The following is a 14,003-nucleotide window of genomic DNA, read 5'->3' on the forward strand; positions in this document are numbered from 1 at the left end:
ACATGTTGCCCTTCTCAGCCCAGCGAAGGACATGTCAGCTTTTTTTCCACCCTCCTCTCCCGCCCCATAACCTCTTCAAATCACTCACACGGCGTTCTCATCCACAGCCCGCATTGGCCTCATGTCACTTATTTCTAGAGCTTTCCGTCGCCAGGAATACTGCGGAGGGGCACTTTTGCGTTCGGTCAGCTTTCTGAAGGCGTGCTGCATCAGGGGAAATCAGGAAAGGTCGAAGCCCAGGAGACCTGGTTCCACGCACTCATCATTTCAGGGACAAACCCTTTTCCGCCTGGGGTTTCGCTCTCTCCCTCCCTCTCCTCCTCTTCCTCCCCGTCCCCCCGAGCTGCTTTATGTGAAGCGATGGCATTCATCCGTGTGCAGCAGGTCGGAAACACGCTGGGACCGGAGCGTGAGCGGAAGCTTCAGCTCGTGAAGAGAAATGACGGCAGCCATTTTATATTCAGCGTGTGTTTCTCCTGGAAATTGAATTTTTTGTTTTGCATTGTTTTTGGTTGAAATGTGTTTTAATGTTCACCACCCGGCTGAAAATGTGTCGCAGACCTGTATTACCTCATGTTTACTGTCTTGAAGAGAAGAAAAATGTCCCTGCCAGTTTTTTCAGAGCATACTTTCTGTCCTTCAATTACTAATAACCTTCATCCCACCTTCTGTTCTCTTCCTCACTCAATTTCTCTCGCTCTCGCTTTCTCTCTCTCTCTCCAACCAGGCGCCTGAACGACAATGAAATCTCCATCTTAGAGGCCACAGGGACCTTTAAGAAGCTTCCGAACCTGCGTAAGATGTATGTCTGCATCCGTACCTCCGTTTCCATTTTAAAAGCTGCCAAATTGTTCTGTCAGAGCGGGATATCTAGCCAGGAGGTTTATTTGGACAGCTTCATATGCAGGGAGCAGAATAGTGCCGGGGAGAGAAAACCATGGAATATTCTATCTGAATGAGAGAGAGCGCATGATTTACCATCAGGCAATATTTGTGGCCAGCCATAAGGGTGGAAATGCTCGCCTGGTGAAAAACAAGCGCAGTGATTTATTAGGCGTGAAATTGCTCACCATATAGCAGCCTCAAAGACGTATAAATCGACCACATCTGAACTTCTCCTTTGCATTTTACAAAAGGATTACAATACAGTTGTGTGCAATCATGGTGCTGGTGAATCAGACATTACCAAGTACATCAGCAAATGTATACCACAAAGCATAGAATTTATACAGTATACTACGTGATATAAAGTACTATCTATATACCTTATCAATGTGATGCGTTTCATCTATATGTCCTGATTGGTAATAGGATATAATAATCATAGGGCATTACACCTCATTTTCAGCTTTATTTGTTTATTTAAATAATTTTTTAATCAGTATTTGAATACTACAGTTTGCCTTCAGTTTTAAACGGCTTAAAACAGGATAATTTGTGGGAAGAGCTTAGTTAACCTGTCAAACCACAGTTGATTGGACATTTCTTTTTCATTCCAATATGAATTGGCATAAACTAATGTAGTTGTTAATTTGAATTAATGATGTACAAATTCATAAAGCTGGACAGATGAACTACTCAGTAGTTAATTAGTTAACAACCTCATTCGTTCATGCAGGGCCATGTTACCTTACTGTAAAGTGTTACCAAAAACCTGGACTGTACCATGTTTCCCCCACGGGGGTCGCCACACTGTACTGTAATGATCCTCCTGTCCCCTCTCCGCAGTAACCTGAGCAACAACAAGCTGCGGGACATCCGGGAGGGGGCGTTCGACGGGGCCGGGGCCGTTCAGGAAGTGCTTTTGACTGGGAACAAGCTGCAGGCCCTGCAGGGCCGCATGTTCAAGGGCCTGACGGGCCTCAAGACATTGTGAGTGGGCCCCACTGCTGGCCACGGCTAGAGCTTAACTAACCGGTGTCTGACCACCTCTGTGTGTTTCCCACCAAAGGGCCAAGAGACTACCGGCCTACTGATGCCAGAGTACTTAACGCATGCGTTTATGCTGTGCACTGATATATTCATACTACTGCATACACATGCTTAAATGGACATGAACACACACTCACTATCCTTCTGTCGTGCATTTTGCGCACAAACATTTGTGTATTTCCCAGAATTGTATAATGTCTTTTTGTACAAGATAGCAACACACGCCACATCAGAAAGCATACTGTTTATCCAACCCCGAATATGAGTCAAACGAAGCAAGTCGCTTGTTCTAAAGAGCTAATTTTATTTGTTATTTTAAAAACAAAAGGAAATAAAGGAAGTCTATGACTTCAAACAACCAGAAATGCTGTTGGGGAGCCTTATTTTTCCCTTAATTAACAGAATTGGAGAGAGGGAGAAATGCGTAAAATCAAATGAATAGACTCATGGTTCCCCACTATTGAATTTCGAGGATTTTACATCCCAGGAGCTTGCTCCTAAATTGAGTTTGCCTGTCTCAGATCCCCGGTTGTCAGAGTTTAATGCTGAATTTGCTGCTTTCGAATTTTCATCACAGCGAGCTCTGGTTTGCATTTACCCTTTTTTATGGAGTGGGGATTTGAAGCCGTGATTGTTTTGGCTGCGGACCGTCTCGCTATAGTTACCCCCACGCCACCCCTGGTCCTTCTGTCTCTCTGTGCCATGGTGCGGTCGTCTGGGCACTGCCAGTGGGCGGTCGTGGGGAGACGCGGTCGAGTCGGGGCGGTCCCCTGGGTCAATTCCCTCCTCATACCTCTGCTCGCACCGTCCCGATCGCTGATGAGCGTTGGCAGAACTCTCTTTCCCCTGAGCCTCTGCCAGGCAGGCCCCCAGGCCGGGCGGCCTACAGCGTGCCCGCTCCAAAACAAACTCCCCAGAAGCCTTGCAGTGATACAGGCCTCATACGCACAGAGCAGGCCCCTGGCTCGGGTACCCTTCGCCGTGTGTCGAAATCGCCCACATACCTCTGTATTGCTGCCTGGGGACGCAGCGTACGAGGTGAAATAAATAGAACAGAACAGATAGGGGGGAAATGGGGCATTAGTCAGGCTGGCAGCACTACAGGGCCCCTTCTGAGCCAGCAACCAGGGTAATACGAGCCCCACAGCACTCAGCCCACTGCTGTGGAAGCACTTTTCTAGCCGGCTAGCCCCGGGCGCACGCTAGCGTCCGCTAGTGACATTTATCCGCATTTCACACCTCACCTTGTCAAAACAGCAAGATAACATCAGACTCCTTTTCCGACCCCGAGAATGGCTAATTAACCGTGTGCAGGAAAATAAGCTTGTTGCTCAAATAGCCTGACAGTTGATTGGCAGGTTTGTGCCTGAAGCGTATGTTAAGAGCTGTGTCTGTGTGTGTGTGTGTGTGTGTGTGTGTGTGCACTGCAGGATGCTGAGGAGTAACCAGATCAGCTGTGTGGATAACAGCACTTTCACTGGCCTGAGCTCTGTGCGCCTGCTTTCCCTCTACGACAACCGAATCTCCACCATCGCCCCGGGGGCCTTCACCACGCTGCACTCACTGTCCACCATGTGAGTCTCCAACTCTCCTTTCCCCATACACCACCCACCTATTCACCAGTACACCACCCGTCCAGTCACCACTGCACCAGCTGTCTGTTCACCAGTACACCATCCATCTATTCACCACTGCACCATACAGTCTAGCAACACTGCACCATTCACCTAGACACATTTAATCCCCCACCCCTCAACACACACACACACACACACACACACATTCCGCTGTGAAAAGTGCGCTGCGGTCTCAGTCTCCGGATGGAGGCTGCGTGAACAGCGCACAGGACTGCATCGTGTTTCTGAAGTTCGGCCTGTCCCTCCCTCTCTAGCCCCCGTGGCCCGTCAGCTCTCTAATTTCCCTGCGGCTGACGCAGCCGGATCTGCTCCGGCACGGGCTGGCTAAAAATACCGCGCCGCGACTCCCAACCCAGGGAGCGTCTGAGCGCAGGGGCTGGGCCGGGCCACCCGAGCAAGCGTTTCCCACAGCTGGAGACCTGTTGGGCACAGGGAGCAGTCAGGACAGGGCTCACTCTGTGGACACAGATTTGGGATTATCACAGAAAAAAAGGCCTCCCCCTTGATATTTGAGCTTACTGTTAATTTTCTTCAGGAAATTCTTAGGACCTGCTAAGCTCACTATATTGCTCACTATTGCTTACTATCCCGCCTCCAGGATATAAAGCACAGGGACTTTTTTATTGTTTTGGATTATAATGGATAATTATGTGGACACATTGTTTATGGTGAAATATGCGGGGATAATTAAAACCAAACACTTCCAGTAGGAGGGCTTTAATGGGTGGCAGTTTCTTTGAGCTGTGAGGCGGTGTTGAAAATGAAGTGCGTTTTAAGGTCAGTGCACTTAATTAATCTACAGTGTAGTGTGTAATATAAAAGGAAAAGCCATATACCAAACAGCTTTACTGCCCTGCTTCTCAGTCTCCTAACCCCGCCTGCATTTTTTTACTGTGTGCTTGTCACTAGTGGCCCTCTGTACACACAAAGCCAAGTGCCCTGTGGCCCTCTGAATTATTTGGTATGTCAGGTTTAGGTTTCTGAGTTAGTGTCTCTTCTGTAGGGGGATAAATCCCTGTTCTGAGCTCCTTTTCAGAGGCACTTGAGCTGAAGTGCTCCCTTGTCTGCTCACGCCGGGTTTAGCGTGTAAGTAGCTTTCACAGCTCCTCCGACCTTCGACCCCGCCCACGGCCCCCTTCACCAGCACCTGCGTTCAGCAGGGCGGCGGCTCTCCGGGGTCAGTGGCGTGACCCCTCCCAACGCGGTTCCGCTAACTTGTGCGTGCAAGCATGTGCGAGGTCAGGGGGCACACTGCAAAAACCGAAATAGCAATTAAAAAAAAGAATTTTAGTCTAATATGTAGACTTCAAATCTTATTTCTATTCCTTTTTTTGCTAAATAAAACAAAAAGACCAGCTCCCAGCTTGACATGGTTTAGCTGGTTGACCAGTTCAGACCAGCTCCCAGCTTGACATGATTTAGCTGGTTGACCAGTTCAGACCAGCTCCCAGCTTGACATGGTTTGACCACTTCAAGCTATATATTATATAAGTAGCTGGTTGACCAGTTCAGATAAGCTACCAGCACTGGCTGGTTGATCAGCACATACCCAGCTAGACCAACTTTATGGCCATCTTGACCATGCTGGTGGACCAGCTCATACCGAGCTAGACCAGCTTATGACCAGCTTGACCAGCTCAAGTTTCTAGCTGGCATAGCTGGATTTTACAGCAGGGAAGCTAGTATTTTCTACTTCAGAGTAAACAACAAAGAGATTTGAAGACTAATTACCAGACTAAAACACTTAAGACAGACATTTTTTTGAAGTGCAATGACAGTCCCTCTTTGTCATCCTCGCTGCCCCTGCAGAAACCTGCTGTCCAACCCGTACGTGTGTGACTGCCACCTGGCCTGGCTGGGCCTGTGGCTGAAGAAGACGCGGGTGGTGAGTGGAAACCCGCGCTGTCAGAAGCCCGCCTTCCTCAAGGAGATCCCCATTCAGGACGTGGCCGTGCCTGACTTCACCTGCGACGGTACGGCCCTCTCTCCTCCACCCCGCCCTCCCGCCATTTTCCTTCACACTCTCCGTCACCCACCTACACAGATTAGGGCCACAGCAGGCCACTGCAGCCCATATGCAAAAGGTTTGTAAAAAATATATATTGATTAGTATGTTTTACTAAATGACAGATACAGTGTAGAAAACTCTTATGACCCTGTGCAAAATTTAAATCAACAATGCAAGAAACACATATGGAGAAAAAAACTTTTCATACATGGGAGAGGTTACACAACTGAGCAATGGACTCGAGACTTAGTTTAGCAAATTGTTTGACTTTGCTCTGAAATGGCAGCCACTCGCACCACATCCATCTCAGATTCCAGGTATCCAGAGGTGGGAAGTCCAGGGGTTGGAAAGTAAAAGTCCTGCCATGTTTCTTCCAACCATGTATTACTCTAATTACACTAATTAGTTCTACCTCCTGGCTGAAGATTTGTGCTAATTAGTGAATCCTGGTGAGTGGAACACAATACTGGAGCATACTTTTACTTTCTGAATCTGGATTTTCCCCCTCTGATGTTGTCATGCTGGATGGGTAAAATGTGCCACAGAATCCGTTCCTTCCTCCAGTCATCATGGACCCGCAATTCCTCTTCCCACAGTTCGGCTGGTCTACCTCTGCCTCTCCCTTTTCACCAACCTCACCTCCCTGCCTTTGAGGAGAGGGAGGCCTTGGGTTTTGAGGAGGGCACTGCCCGGCCCAGGAAATAGCAGGGCAAACAAGCGGCACATTATCTCACTGCTGTCTCTGTTTTATGGGAAAGCAGTGCTTTTCCCATAGGCGCTGTACGGGCTGGAGGCCCATGACTGTGCCGTAAATTTTTACTGTGTAAAGGAAATGTGGTTTGGCTTCTGTCTGGCCAGTCTCTCTCTCTCTCTCTCCACTTCTTGAGTGGGCGAGTGAGCGAGCAAGACCTTGAATGAAATTTCAGGAGAAAGTTCCGGACAGTGCAGCACCCGCTCAATCAAAGGCCCTTTTTTTGGAAGTATTTCAAAAAAAGAGGCTGCAATGGACAGTGGGAGTTGGAGTACGAGCCCCAAACCGCTCACGCAGACAGGGTCCCTGTTCGTCTCCATCGGCAGGCTGGAGAACAGCTGAGCGATCCGTCAGCCTGCAACACTAAGCACACAATCCATTTGGCTCCGGGAGAAGAACTGGAAGGTCTAGGCTACTTTTCCTAGCTTTCCTTCAAAAACGTGTTGCAATAACAACGACACACTATCCTTCCTATTTTTAGTCTGAAATTGCAAGTACTGTAAACTGTGGGGTGGGGGGCAAGAAAAACCTCTTTTGATTTACAGGAAGGCATTTTCAGGAGTACTGAGCTCTTAAGTGGCCCAATCAGCATTTCTAAAAAATAGTTACTGCCAGCTACCGCCACCCCCTCCCCCCTCCTCTCCTGAGCTCATCTGTAGCAGGGCCCTGCCCATCCACACTCATTGCCTGTTATTGTTGGACCGGGCCCTAGACTTCATTACATTGCATTAACATCTTAATTCCTTGTTTCTTTTTAATCTCGCGAGCAATTCGAGTCTTTGCAGATATGATCTCCCAGGCTTTAGATTAAAGCCTTGTATGAAGGAGGCTGTGTGCACCGTGGAGAAATGGGGAAACGGGAAATGGAGAAACTCCCCGGCCAAGAACAATATTTAGTACAAGATCCTTAACTCCTGTTTGCTGGAGTTCTTATTATGATTGTACAGTATTTCCCTTTTTCCTTTAATAGTTGCGACAAAAAAAGATTCCGCCCGCAGCTGGGCTTGCTTTGGTGGTGGGTATTTCAGTACATTTGTGGATGTATCCCTCCTTCAAAAGTGCTGAGTGAGTTTCAGGACATTGGCCAGGTATGCAGCAGCTATGGACACTCGCCTGTATAGAACCTGCTGCGTGATTGCTCTTTCTCTCTCTGTTTCTCTGTCTCTCTGTCTCTCTGTCTCCCTCTCTCTCTCTCCCTCTCTCTCTCTCTCTGTCTGTGAAATTCAAAATGCTTTATTGGCATGAAATACATTTGTAGATATTGCCAAAGTGTACATACAGTACAGAAACAGGAACAGGACTATGAATACTAACAACTTGAAATACAAACAACATTGTGCTAATGACAACAATGCGAACGGTGTGGTAATGCCCACAGTATCTCTCCCCCTCACTCTCCCCCTCTCTCTTTCTCCTGTGCCTCACAGGTACGGAGGAGAACAGCTGCCTGCCCGTCCCACGCTGCCCGGAGTCCTGCACGTGCTCAGACACTGTGGTGCGCTGCAGTAACCGCGCTCTGCGCACGCTGCCCAAGGGCATCCCCAAGGACACCACGGAGCTGTGAGTGCGCCTCCTCCCCCTCCCCTTCCTCCTCTCCGCTGGGTACATCCTGAGCCTCCTAACCAGCGACGGCCACACGCTGAAATGCTGGAGTCTTACGGCCTCACCTTGACAAGCTGGAGCGCCGATCTTACTGCCCAGTTACTGAACTCCTCGTGCCTACACACACTTAAAGAGGTTAATTGGATAAACCTACGATTGTATTTACAGTTGTTACACCTGTATTTTTTTTAGGTTTTCTCGAATCAATATTTTTAGGTTAATTTGAATGAACCTACAATTTTTTGATTGAGAAAACCCCTAAAAAAATTGATGCAGCAAATTTAAATACAATTTTAGGTTTATCCAATAAAACGTTTTTAATTGTAGTTGTGACCCCGTCAAATGTCATTGTCATTGAATCACTGTGCTTTATGAAGACCTATGAGTTTGACGTAAATTAATGCTAAAATCTGTTTTTTAGAGCATGTAATTAGAATATACTGATAGAATAAAAAATAAATAAATACATTATTGGACACCCCTATTTAAAATGTACTGTATGTACTCATATGTTTGGCAGCGTGTGACTTCATTTTAATATTTTAGTCTTGTCTATGGCTGCCATTTTGATTCATGGTTTGATTCAGTTATTTCCATCCCTGTCATCCCTGGGGCCTATATTATGGAGCAGGATTTGTTAGCTAGCTGGATAACTGCAGTGAGAGAAAAACCAGAAACCTCCCAAATCTAGAAAATGTGCTAAAGTTAAAAAGTGCTTTTCCAGGTTTTACTCAGCAAAGTTATTCTGCTAATTCAGCGATTTTGCTTCGTAATACAGGCCACGGAATGGTCTGTATCTAATATGAAATGAGGCTTCTATGGGGCCTTGAAATAAAGGTTTATATTTAATTAATGGTGCAGTTGAATTCTCCCAGCTCCCTGCTGTGCATGAGGCAGGGTGCTGGAGGATCATGGGAAACAGGAAGCTGGCGTGAAATAAAGTCCCCTTGTCAATTGTGCGTTTCAGATACCTGGAAGGGAACCAGCTGTCGTCCGTGCCGAAGGAGCTGTCCGGCCTCAAGCAGCTCTCGCTTGTGTACGTATCGCCACCGTTCGTACCATAGATGTGCATATGTAACTAGACAGGCTAGCGTGCCATCAGCTAACCTAAGCTTGTGAAGCTGTGGAAGTAAGACTGCACTGTGCATGTTGAGTGCAACACATTGAAGCTCCCATTAAAGTGAACATAGAATTCACTTTATCAGATTTTGAAGGCCAAATAAAAGTTCCCCGATGGTATTTTGAAATTTGAAAGTTTCATATGAAAGGTAGATTGTGGTAGAAGGTAGAATATGGTAGAATATATCATATGTAATAAAATATGGACATTTGGACACAGATACATATAATGAAAGTTATGATCACAGAAAAATGACCGGTGATGTTTTCTTTGGTTGCTAAATCACCTTCTTTTTCTATATTTAATTCAATGGGGAGAAAGCTCTTTTGCCCTCAACATGTGCAGTAGAGGCTGTTTCCTGTTCCTTCCTAGGCTTCACCACCAGGCCCCTCCTACGCTCTGCAGTTCCTATGTACACTCTCAGAAAAAATGGTTCTTTGGCATGTCTCCATGGAGGAACTCTTTTTAGTTCTGTATGGAACCCCCTATCATAGGTGCAAAGAGTGAAAACAAAAGACAAAGACTATTTTGCCCGACAAAGACCCCTCGAACTAGATAGGGTTCCTCAATGGAATCAAAGTGAATGTGATCATTTTTTCTGAGTGAGTATGCCCCTTGGTCCTCACAGCTGCTCTGCTTCCAGTCCAACAGGAATCATTGGCCTGCATCCCTCTTTTTTGCACTTTAAGCTTTGTCAGCCAAGGCAGATTCTCCATGTTTAATTAGTTCGGTTTTGTTTAAAATGCCTTTATCTCACGCGCTGCCTGCTGTGTGGAGATACCACCTTGCACACGAGCCAGGTCTTAACTAAAACATTAAACAACTGCTCTATATAGCTAACCGTATATAACTGTGGCAGCTAGATGGGTATTTAGTAGTATAAACCGGCTAACCGGTAGCTAACCAAGTCGTTAATTTCTCGACAGGCAGCGAATGTCCTTGGAAGTTTCTGAGTTTGACTGAGTGTGTCTGGCTTGGTGCCACCATGTGACAGGTTTTGTCTCTCTGATCTCACAGGGACCTGAGCAACAATAGCATCAGCTTCCTGGCCCCGCTCACCTTCAACAACATGACTCAGCTTTCCACTCTGTGAGTTGCCATGACAACAAGGCCGGACACATCCACCAGGGCAGATAACATTGATATACGCGCTCCATTTTTTTTTTCCTCGGGAAGGTCTAGCACCATTAAAACTGACATTTTACCCGTCTCTGACCCCCGAATCTGTTTCACGGCCGAGCGTTAACCCCATATTAAAATGCGATGCTTGTCTCTTGTGTCCCGTCTCTCTTGTTGTTTGGTGGCAGCATCCTGAGCTACAACCAGATCCGCTGTATTCCTGTGCACGCCTTCGATGGGCTCAAGTCCCTGCGCCTGCTGTAAGAGTCCCGCGCCGCCGCTGATGAATGGCCCTCCGCCTCGCTGCCTCCCCGCCATCCATCTTCCAGCCCCCGCAGAAAAGCTCCAAAACAACTCCAGATAAATAAAACATAAAAAAGCGCAGGCACACTGCTTTCTCTGGGCCTTAAAGATAGAGCCCGGAACAGTCCTTATTAACTCGAGGCAGGGCTCCGCGCCGGAAAAAAAAACAAAACAAACAAACAGCGCGAGCTCGTTTGCTGGGATTTCGGTTGGTCCGGACCGCGGCGCATTTGGCGCGGAGACAGAAGTCATCTGTAACCGAACGGCTTCGCACTACAATTTTCTGCTGGGCTATAGCCTTGCCAGCAGGCTTTGCAGCGCAGATTATGGGGGCTCCCCACCCCTGGTGGTGTTAGGAGTTAAGTGCCTCTGAAAAAAGGATTGCTCTCTTCACCCCTGGCTAGCGGTGGGCCCGGGCAGCCCCCGGTAAGCCATCATTGTCACTTGTTCATTTCCCATAATCTCTGGGGGAGAGGGAGGCACTGCAGCAGGGCCTCGGAGCTGAGTGCTGTCAGTCCCATGGTCTTCCACTTACATTGAGCCCTGCTGTTGGTGGGTGGCTGGGGGGGTCAAGTGACAGAGAAAGCAGTTGACAGCAGTGGTTGGGTGGGGGGGGGGGAAGCTCACTTTGTATGAATGCTGAAGGAATGCGAGTGGAAACAGTGTACCCATTGCTTACGTGGGCTGGCCTCAGAGGTCATGCGATGTTAAAGGTTGGGTTGGGTCTCTCCCCCTCTCTCTCTCTCTCTCTCTCTGTTTCTCTCTCTGTCTCTCTCTCCCTCTTTCAGCTTTTATGTGTGAGGTGGCAAGGGGGACATTTAATATCTTTAATCAGTTACAAGCTCACGCCTCTCTCTCCTCGTTTCTGCTCCATCCCCCAGAACTCTCCATGGAAACGACCTTTCAACTATACCGGAGGGAGCCTTCAACCATCTGACGTCTCTGTCCCATTTGTGAGTGTGAAACAAAGCGCAAGTCCAAGGATCGTACATTAATAACAGGCTTTAAAGCCTCACAGGGGGCCTAATATCGTGTACAGGGCTTTACTGTTCTTGTTTTATTTCGTTTTATGAAACCTGAAGTGAGACAGGCTCAAAATACCAGAAACCTCTGTTGTACTCTGTAATGAAGGAGTGGGCCCCACAGGAAATCTTTGTTAATTTTATGACAGAAAAGAAGGCATTCATCACGTGGAGTTATTGATTTTTTTTCTGCCTCTCTCTTTCTCTGTCTGTCAGTAGTTATCAGCCACGCTGCAGCAGCTTGGGTGTTCTGCCCTGAATGGATAGACACAAAAGTTTCACTTTAATTTATGAACGACAGGAAGAAAGATCCTCTGTCTGACTCAGAAAAAAAAATGTGGCAAAGTTCCGCTTATGCTAGCTTAATATTAGAATAAAGAACAGCCTTGTGGGATTGCTGGGTGTGTGTATGCATGTGCAGCTGTGTATACATTAATATGTGTTCATGTGCGTGTGAGTTTGTGTGTGGGTGTGCATACGTATGTGTGTGCTTTTGTGTGTTTGGGTGTGTGTGTGTCAGGCCTGGGTTCAAATAGTATTTGTTTTGGATTTAAATATTTTTCTGTAGGATCAGATGGGCAGGGTTTATACTTTTGGGATTTTTAATTTGTTCCAAATCACCAGGCAAGCTTAGTCAAATGTATAAAATGATTTGAATTCAAAACAAAACCCAGGTCTGGTGTGTGTGTGTGTGTGTAATGCCCTATGAGCGGAGTATGAGCAAACTGAGTAAGTGCTCCAGTGCTCCAGGGCCCTTGGTGCCAACTCTCTGTACTGTAACTGTATTGTGTGTGTGTGTGTGTGTGTGTGTGTGTGTGTGTGTGTGTGTGTGTGTGTGTGTGTGTGTGTGTGTGAGTGCGTATGTGTATGTGTGTGTGTGTGTGTGTGTGTGTGTGTGTGTGTGTGCGCGTATGTGTGTGAGTGCGTATGTGTATGTGTGTGTGAGTGCGTATGTGTATGTGTGTGTGTGTGTGTGTGTGTGTGTGTGTGTGAGTGCGTATGTGTGTGTGTGTGTGTGTGTGTGTGTGAGTGCGTATGTGTATGTGTGTGTGTGTGTGTGTGTGTGTGCGTATGTGTATGTGTGTGTGTGTGTGTGTGTGTGTGTGTGTGTGTGAGTGCGTATGTGTATGTGTGTGTGTGTGTGTGTGTGTGTGTGTGTGTGTGTGTGTGTGTGAGTGCGTATGTGTATGTGTGTGTGTGTGTGTGTATGTGTCTGTGTGTGTGTGTGTGTGTGTGTGTGTGTCTGTGTATGTGTGTGTGATGTTCTGAGTATGAGCTGACTGTGCTCCTGTGCTTTAGGGCCCTGGGTGCTAACCCCCTGTACTGTAACTGTGACCTGCGCTGGCTCTCCCAGTGGGTGAAGGCGGGGTTCAAAGAGCCAGGCATCGCCCGCTGCACCGGTCCCCCCGACATGGCCGACCGCCTGCTGCTCACCACCCCTCTCAACCGCTTCCAGTGCAAGGGTCAGTGTCGCACGCCCTTCTTCCTATTCACTCCTACTCTCTCTCTCTCGCTCTCTTTCTTTTTTCAGTTGCCAGATATATGGCCCTCTGCAAGCACAGGTGCCAATTAACACTGTACAAGATTTATCTAAGATTAAGACAGATTAAGATTTCTTTTCAAATGTGGATAAACTGGGGTTTAAAATAGGTATTGACATTCAGAGTGAGTGGATCAGGCAGTGTGATTCTCCCTCACTCTCTCACTTTCTCTCTTTCTCTCAATTCGGTAGCTTTTTATGTAGTACATATACTGTAGCAGGAGCAAGCATACATTGAAACCAGTGAACATAAACATAAGCTAAGAATTATAATGCCTGTGTAATGATTACAGTAATGTCCTATTGACAGGCTAGGTTTAAAGCACACATCAGTGTTGATGGTTGCTCACAGTCTCTTGCCTTTGTTATTTCTCCCAGGTCCTCCGGACTTGAGTCTGATGTCCAAGTGCGTCCCATGCCTCGCCACGCCCTGTCAGAACAACGGAACGTGCGTTAGCGATGCCGGAGGAGCCTACCATTGCACCTGCCCTTTCGGTTACAAGGTGAGGCCACACCTCTGCTAGCCCCAGTTAGCTACACAGGCTAACACACTGACGTGTGAGGTCAAATTAATATGTTGCAAATTTAACTGGACGCACTTGAATCTGTCATATTCAATTATCGCATGAATGTGATGAACCGAACGCATTTTCCTCTCCGGGGGAATTTGATATATTGGTATTATTCTATTCACTTGTCATGTTGCGCCGAACGCTCGTGGCTCTGCTGAGCAGAAATGAAGGAGGAAATTAGTGGAGCTAATTTACAAAACAATGAGTACACGAGAGTGTGAGGGTAATGGCGACGGTAGGTCATCAGGCGGGCCCATTGAAATTCAGCGCAGGGTTGCTAACTCGGCCCCGGCGTCAGCGCTTTCGCATTCCTTTCCCCCTGTTTACCGAGAGGGAGCATGTGTCTCGCCAGGCGACCTTCCTCCAACTCTGCCATGGCCCCTCCAGTCCAATTGTC

General features: G+C 47.4%; 1 protein-coding gene across 1 annotated transcript in view; it reads left to right on the top strand.

Annotated features, from left to right (window-relative positions):
• slit3 (slit homolog 3 (Drosophila)) overlaps nucleotides 1-14,003 on the top strand; it is a 170,308-nt gene that overhangs the window by 133,998 nt on the left and 22,307 nt on the right. The window contains exons 16-26 of the mRNA XM_061235572.1: nucleotides 728-802; nucleotides 1,729-1,872; nucleotides 3,363-3,506; nucleotides 5,379-5,542; nucleotides 7,756-7,888; nucleotides 8,898-8,966; nucleotides 10,068-10,139; nucleotides 10,358-10,429; nucleotides 11,354-11,425; nucleotides 12,794-12,957; nucleotides 13,413-13,537. Of these exons, the coding sequence (XP_061091556.1) occupies nucleotides 728-802; nucleotides 1,729-1,872; nucleotides 3,363-3,506; nucleotides 5,379-5,542; nucleotides 7,756-7,888; nucleotides 8,898-8,966; nucleotides 10,068-10,139; nucleotides 10,358-10,429; nucleotides 11,354-11,425; nucleotides 12,794-12,957; nucleotides 13,413-13,537 (1,234 nt within the window). The remainder of the gene's footprint in view (nucleotides 1-727; nucleotides 803-1,728; nucleotides 1,873-3,362; nucleotides 3,507-5,378; nucleotides 5,543-7,755; nucleotides 7,889-8,897; nucleotides 8,967-10,067; nucleotides 10,140-10,357; nucleotides 10,430-11,353; nucleotides 11,426-12,793; nucleotides 12,958-13,412; nucleotides 13,538-14,003) is intronic.

Source organism: Conger conger, chromosome 3 (genome assembly GCF_963514075.1).
Source record: "Conger conger chromosome 3, fConCon1.1, whole genome shotgun sequence".
In the NCBI taxonomy this organism is placed as follows: Eukaryota; Metazoa; Chordata; class Actinopteri; order Anguilliformes; family Congridae; genus Conger; species Conger conger.